Genomic DNA, 6,656 nt, shown 5'->3' with positions numbered 1-6,656 from the left:
GAGCGACCAAGTAAGGAGACAGAGGCAGAACGTCTTGATACAACCCGGTGTGGGGGTTTATTCATCTTTCGCACATGGTGGACAACATCAAACTCTCCCAATGACTGTCTCCCACACTATTCCCCTCATCAATGAGCCCAACATGCCACCACCCTTTATAGACCCACCAATTGGACCGTACCATCCAAAAGGGGTGGCATGTGCAGAGATGGTCAGCTCAGATAAGGACCGTAGTTATTTACAATACACAGTTAGTGGAGAATGACAAACATCCTTTACTTACATTATATTTAATTACTGTATGAAAAGAAAAACGTTATAAACTAACAAGCCAAATGTACATGATAACAAATCACCCCTGCCTCCAACCTGCTCCTTTAACCCCATCCGGAACGATAACAAGGATCCGCTTTTTCCACGGGGACCCTTTACGATGACGGACCTTGGGACCGGAGACGGGAGAGCAGGCGGAGGTGAGTGTTATGATGTTGACTACTATAGGAGTAACTTGTACCATTAATGCACCTTACTATATCATGACCTTTACATGCTAAACATATCCTTTGCACATAATCTCAACCGCTGTCAATCTACACAAACCAACACTTTCGGCGCTCTCGCTGTAACTCCCCTTTCTTTCCAGGTGGAGCCGAGAGCCCGACCAGCGTCTGCCAGATGACATCACAATTTAATACGGTTGAATCATTTAATACACACTACATCAATAAATAGTATAAAATGTGCCAATATGCAATGTTTAACTCTACTGTGCAAATCCCCCTAATAAAGTGCAGACTGTTCACTAAAGTGCTGCGTGACATTTGTCCTGTGCAAACACACATGTGTAAGATTACCCGGCCCGAAGCCATCAGTCCATAGTAACTTCGTCACAAGCAGGATTACAGGAGAACTACACGTCCCATCGTTAAGACTTGGTGAGAGGGTGAAGCATCGGCAAAACCCGTCACATGTTTCACCTGATCTGAATTGGGGTGTTTCCTATTGTGCCAATCTAGTCAAGATCCTAAACCTAAAGTCAAAGCCTAAATGTAATTAAATCCACAATAGCATGATCTTTTACTGCGTTAAGAAAGGTGAAGCCTGTTGGTTGGTCGACAACTTTAGTCCAGATTAAAACACCTGGATTTGCATTAAACTTTTACAAAATCTTCCCCAGAGAATGAACCCGGCTGACTCATCCAGCGCCATCATCAGATCAACTATCTCCCCGAATATCTGAAAAACTAAAGAATTTGTTTTATTGTGAAGAATTGGAAGAAACTGCTTTAGGAATGTGATAGTAAATAAAGAAACACAAATACTTCTCACCCTAATTTAGAAAGAACATCATTTTACAAAGCGGGAATAGAGACTCAATGCATTCAATCTGTGATAACACACCTTTATGTTAGTGTGAATGAATAACAAGGTCTATTCAATGCCAACGCCTCGGTTCAGTTTTCTGACCTCCAGCTATTGCATGATGACATTTCCTCTCGTTGGAGTCCAATCGCAGCTGAATCTCTTCCTGATCATATCGCTGAGCAGCCGTCAGATTATTGTTTGATGCTCATGTGCCGCCTCAGCTAATCACACTCAGAGCTAATTACAGTCTCAATGCGGCGAGGAGACCGCGGATTCAACAATGAAGGATTTACACCGCAACCACAACCTCTGATTCTGCCGCTATACTGACTCATCAGACCTTTCAGTTCAAACGTTGAGGCCACTAAACGTGCACAGTGAAGACGGAAACAACCTGCAACTATTAAAGGACGAAATGCCCCTCTATCTGCACCACCAAGCACATTCCACCACTATTTCATTTGGGCACGATGCATGGATTTGATGCAAAAAGAAGCCTTTGCAAAAACAGCGAAGTTCCCAAAGATCAGCTAACAGATGCACATTCATAATGGGGTCACGCCCTTTCCCTGATCCTGGCAGCCTTTAGTGATTGATGATTAGTCCAATCTCCGCCGTTCAAAGAGGCCCTATGTAGCTTGGTGGGCTTTTCCCTCTCATGTGTTCATTAGGTTTCAGTGCATGTAAATGGTCTGCAGAGGCTACAATCCCTGTGGTCCTCCAGAGAAATTCACATTTTGCCCCGGGGGGGAATTGCATTGAGTTATACAGTTTGTCACGTCAACTTCTTTTAGAGAGCTGCTGCCAATCATCCAAACCTCATGGAGATGCACCGTGCTGCTTTCACGCCAAACATGTGATTAAGACATTATCTTGTCTCACTCTTTGGACCTAAAGTCATATTAGTATAACTTTGAACCTGCCCTTGCTCTTCAGACCGGCTCCACTGTCTGTTTTGAAATCCCGTCTTAAAACCCACCTCTTCTCCTTAGCATTCGGAAACAAGTAGATTGTTGCTTTTATTTGTCTGTTGTTTTTACTATATGGTTGTTTTTATTTTTATTTTGTAATTGTTTATTCTGGTTTGTTTTGTGTTCGTATCTTTTATGTGATTTTATACTTATTTGTACGTCTCGTGAGCTGAGCTGTGTGATATTTGATGTGTCAGCACTTTGGTCCGGAGGGTTTAAAGTGCTTTATAAATAAATGTGGATTGGATAGTACGGATCATTTATGTCCTAACTGTTTTTCAGGGAGATTTTCCACAACGTGTTCAATCAAACTACTTTGTAGAAGCTAATGTCTTGATTTAGACATCAGAAGGGCTCTGCTTCCTAAACAGATCAACAAGACGGTTCATTCTCCACTTGTGTCACCACTAGTTTCCAGCGGAGCCTCCTACGCTGCCTGTTTGTGAGAGCAGATGCATACGTGAGGCAGAGATGTGGATGAAAGAGTCAATTGAATACAAATAATAAAAAGGGGGATTACCAGCGTTCCCATTATTCCTCGTGTGGGCTAACTGTGGAGGAGGACGGCCATTCTCTGATTAGAAACCAACAGGTTAACATGTGGCTGTTCTGCCGCTGATAAAGAAGACATGCTGGTGTTTTTACGGAAGGTTTGACCGATCATCCGACAATGTGTGTTAAACAATGTGAGAAACACACGGGACGCTGCATTTAACCCGTTTCCTGGTCACCAATTGGTCCAAGATTGGCGTATCTCGACAACTGTTCTTTGTGTTGCCGTGACATTTGGTAGACCCATTCCTATTCCCCTCATGGCAACTCGTGAGAACTTTGGTGATCCTCTGACTTTTTCATGCGGCTCTAACATCAGGTAACATTTTTAAATATTGACTTTTGTACATGACCAAATACCAGCAGAACTAACGGCATTCAAATAAAAATCATTTTCTTACCTTCAAAACAATAGGTTCACACCATTCACCCTCAACGTAAATAACTAACACGTGTGACCAAATAAATACTTCACTAAGGTCTCAGTGTGATTCAGAATTTGGTTTTAATATTTTGTTGACAACGTAAGCTGAGGTCGGCGCTAATTCTTATTCGAGTCAAATACAGCAGCTAGGTGGCGTTACGCTTAACACTTTAACATTTCACGGATCCCTTTATCCATCAGTTTTGCCCCTTGTCTATTTTAATTAAATTAATTGAGAAAGGGGAAGTGAGAACATTTAACTTTAGCTCTCTGAAAATCCTGCCAGTTTTTCGGGCTGATGACATTTTCAATGGTGGAAAAAGTGTCTTGAGCCTTTAGTAAAAGGTTGTGTGTGTGTGTGTGTGTGTGTGTGTGTGTGTGTGTGTGTGTGTGTGTGTGTGTGTGTGTGTGTGTGTGTGTGGTGTTAGAGAAAGGGAATGGGTGTAGGAGGAGGGGGAACGTGAGACAGTGAGGGAGGGAAATACGAAAAGGAGGAGAGAGATTGTAAGAAGGGTATGAGAGAGGGAGGTGTGTGTGTGGAGAGAGAGAGAGGTGTGTGTGTGAGAGAGAGAGAGTTGGAGGTGTGTGTGTGTGAGAGAGAGAGAGAGAGAGAGAGAGAGAGAGAGAGAGAGAGAGAGAGAGATTTCAGAGGCTCAGAGTCTATGGATGTGTTCTCGGAGCTCCGCAGAGAGAGCGTAGTACCGGTGGATGTGTGAGAGTTTCCCCGGGCTGCGGTGACTCTCAGGCGGCCCCGCGGTGAATGGGACTCCGCCGGTCGGTCCGCGTCTGCTGGAGGAAACATGCGGAGCTGCCCGGTCCTCCCGGTTTTCCCGGTTCTCCCGGTGCTGATGCTACTGCTGCTGAGGCTCTGCAGCGGCACAAGTTTCCCAAGTAACATCCACATAGGTGAGTGAGTGGTGAGGGAGGGGAGGGGCACATGTCCTGCAGGAATACTGCAATATCTTATATATATATACGACTTTTTCATTTCCCTGTATTTCTGATCAGTCATGAGCATCCACATAATGACGCACTGAGGCTCAGCTTTACATCCCATGCATTTTGATTTGAATGTATTTGTATTTGCATTTAAACATATAAACAAAGCATGAAGCTGTTTTTCTGCACAGAGATGATATAGATATTGCTATTTTACAACTCTTGTAGCTTTTACATGAGATAAAATATACACTTTAACATCAAACCAGCGGCTGTAAGGCTCTCCTTTATATCCTAGTAGTGTTTTTGATTTAATTTGAATGCATTGTTATTGATGGGGACTGCATTTCAACATGATACAAAGCATGCAACTGGTTCGCTGCCTGCCCAGAGACTGAATAGATGAAACCACAATTCTGTACACGACTATGGGAATACAATCAAATGCAGTTAGGAAAATAAATACAGCAATATACAATAAACACATTGATTATTCACCGTAATGTTGTGAAAAGTGTGCACTTCAAATGTTTTTAGACATCTAGTGACTTTCTGCACCTGTGCCTATAATGCTGTTAAAATGCTATTTCCTGCCTGAATCGTGTTCATGCCCCCCCTCTCCTCACTCTGCTGCCTGCGGTTGGGATTCCCCTCAGTGTGTTAGTATTCATATATTCATGATGAGACAAGTTAAAGTACTCTTTTTTGTGTCTCTTGCACTTTGATATTCCTGCAGGAAGTGAATGAAATATATTATTATAGTGACGCAAGGGTTGTATCAGCCCCATGGGCAGAGTCACAGTCATTTCTTTTATTGTTGTAATTAGAATGAATTGTTTCAGCTGTGCTGTAGTCATTAGTTTAGGACCATCTAAAAAAAAAAGAAATCTGTGTCATGCCAACGTTCAGGACATACATGTAATGATAATACATTGAATTGATAGGGCTTATCAACAAACATTACTCCGTATTTATTTGTACGTTTGCTTCAGACCAACTTTTTGGCCATAAACGTTTGTAAATGTACATTTAATCATTAAAAATATGAATAATAACAATATATTAAATTAATAACCCACTTATCTAGAAACAGTGCATATCTTTGTAAATCATCTTGTGTTTAAGGTTCCTATAATAATTCTGTAAGACTTGCAGACTATCGGGGGTGATACTGTGTACATTCATTCTTTATGCGTTAATGTGTATTGGTGTACAGGGAAGCAGAAACCATTGTAATGCATTTACAGCATGAGCTTATGTGCAATGCATGTCCCTGCAGGGGAACATAACACTCAACATAAAATACACAAACTTTATGATAAGTACATACATTAGAATACAAAGGAAATGCACGTATTACTTGCAGGTGAATAGGGTAAAACAAGTAACTAACAGATATCACCATGAAGCTTCCCATCACATCACATGACATGTCACTTGTTAGACGCTTTTATCCAAAGCGACTCACATACTCAATACTGTGGGCAATCCCCACAGGAGCACTTTGGGGTGAAGTGTCTCTGGGACACAACGACATGCTGACTGCAGTGGGGTTTGAACCTGTGCTCCTCTGATTAAAAGTCCAGCACACTATTCACTGAGCCACAGCCTTCCCCACATCATTACCGACATTTAACACAATTATTTATTATATTACACGTGTTCTGACGTGTTATGTTTGAATATGCAAATGATGCATGATGTCATGCTAACGCTTGGTGAATGTAGGAGACACAAACAGACAAAGTTAGTAAGATAAACTCCCGATGTGTTTTATTTCCACCAGTCGGACAGAAAACATGAAATAAAGAAAACCATTTTTTTTTGCAAAAATACTATTTAAAAAAAATGTTTTTGCCTCAAAACTTAAAGTCTTACGTTTTTTCGTAACTCCAAAATAAAAAAATAATGATAAGGGTTTTTTTAGGGTAAGAGAAGTGTTATTGATCCCCTTGGGGAAATGACTCCAGCTGCAACATAATTCAATAATCAAATATACATACATGTATTTGGACTTTTTTATATACATTATATTATCCTGCAAGCACTATTGTTTTGGTACTTTTGGTATATGTTGATGCTTATACATTTGTAGTTTTTGCATTTAAATACATATTTTATTCATTCTCCCATTGTCAAGTAAGTATTAAATACTTAGTCATCAGTTACAAGTACTTACAAGTTAAATATACTTCCAGTCCACCTCTGCTTGTTGAGTATTAAAGCCTGAATAAAACACACGCCACATGATTAGGTCAAGTAATATGTGTTTTACGCACTCCAAAAACTGCTTGCACTATAACACGGTGGACATTACTGGAATATTATTAGATGTATGATTTATTCAAGGCGTTTTAAAGGCTGGGAGCGGTCCATCTGCCGGGACAGAAGGCCCCCCCCCCCCC

At 41.2% G+C, this 6,656-nt stretch overlaps 1 protein-coding gene across 1 annotated transcript in view; it reads left to right on the top strand.

The window, feature by feature from the left end:
• Window positions 1-3,966: 3,966 nt before the first annotated feature.
• Window positions 3,967-6,656, top strand: part of LOC104949601 (glutamate receptor 1-like) — a gene marked incomplete at its 3' end in the record, with an annotated part of 6,522 nt that continues 3,832 nt past the window's right edge. Inside the window, exon 1 of the mRNA XM_010775983.1 lies at window positions 3,967-4,218. Coding sequence (XP_010774285.1) covers window positions 4,113-4,218 — 106 coding nt within the window. The remainder of the gene's footprint in view (window positions 4,219-6,656) is intronic.

Source organism: Notothenia coriiceps, unplaced genomic scaffold (genome assembly GCF_000735185.1).
Source record: "Notothenia coriiceps isolate Sejong01 unplaced genomic scaffold, NC01 NC01_scaffold00016554, whole genome shotgun sequence".
NCBI lineage: Eukaryota > Metazoa > Chordata > Actinopteri > Perciformes > Nototheniidae > Notothenia > Notothenia coriiceps.
This window is presented reverse-complemented; position numbering and strand designations above follow the sequence as displayed.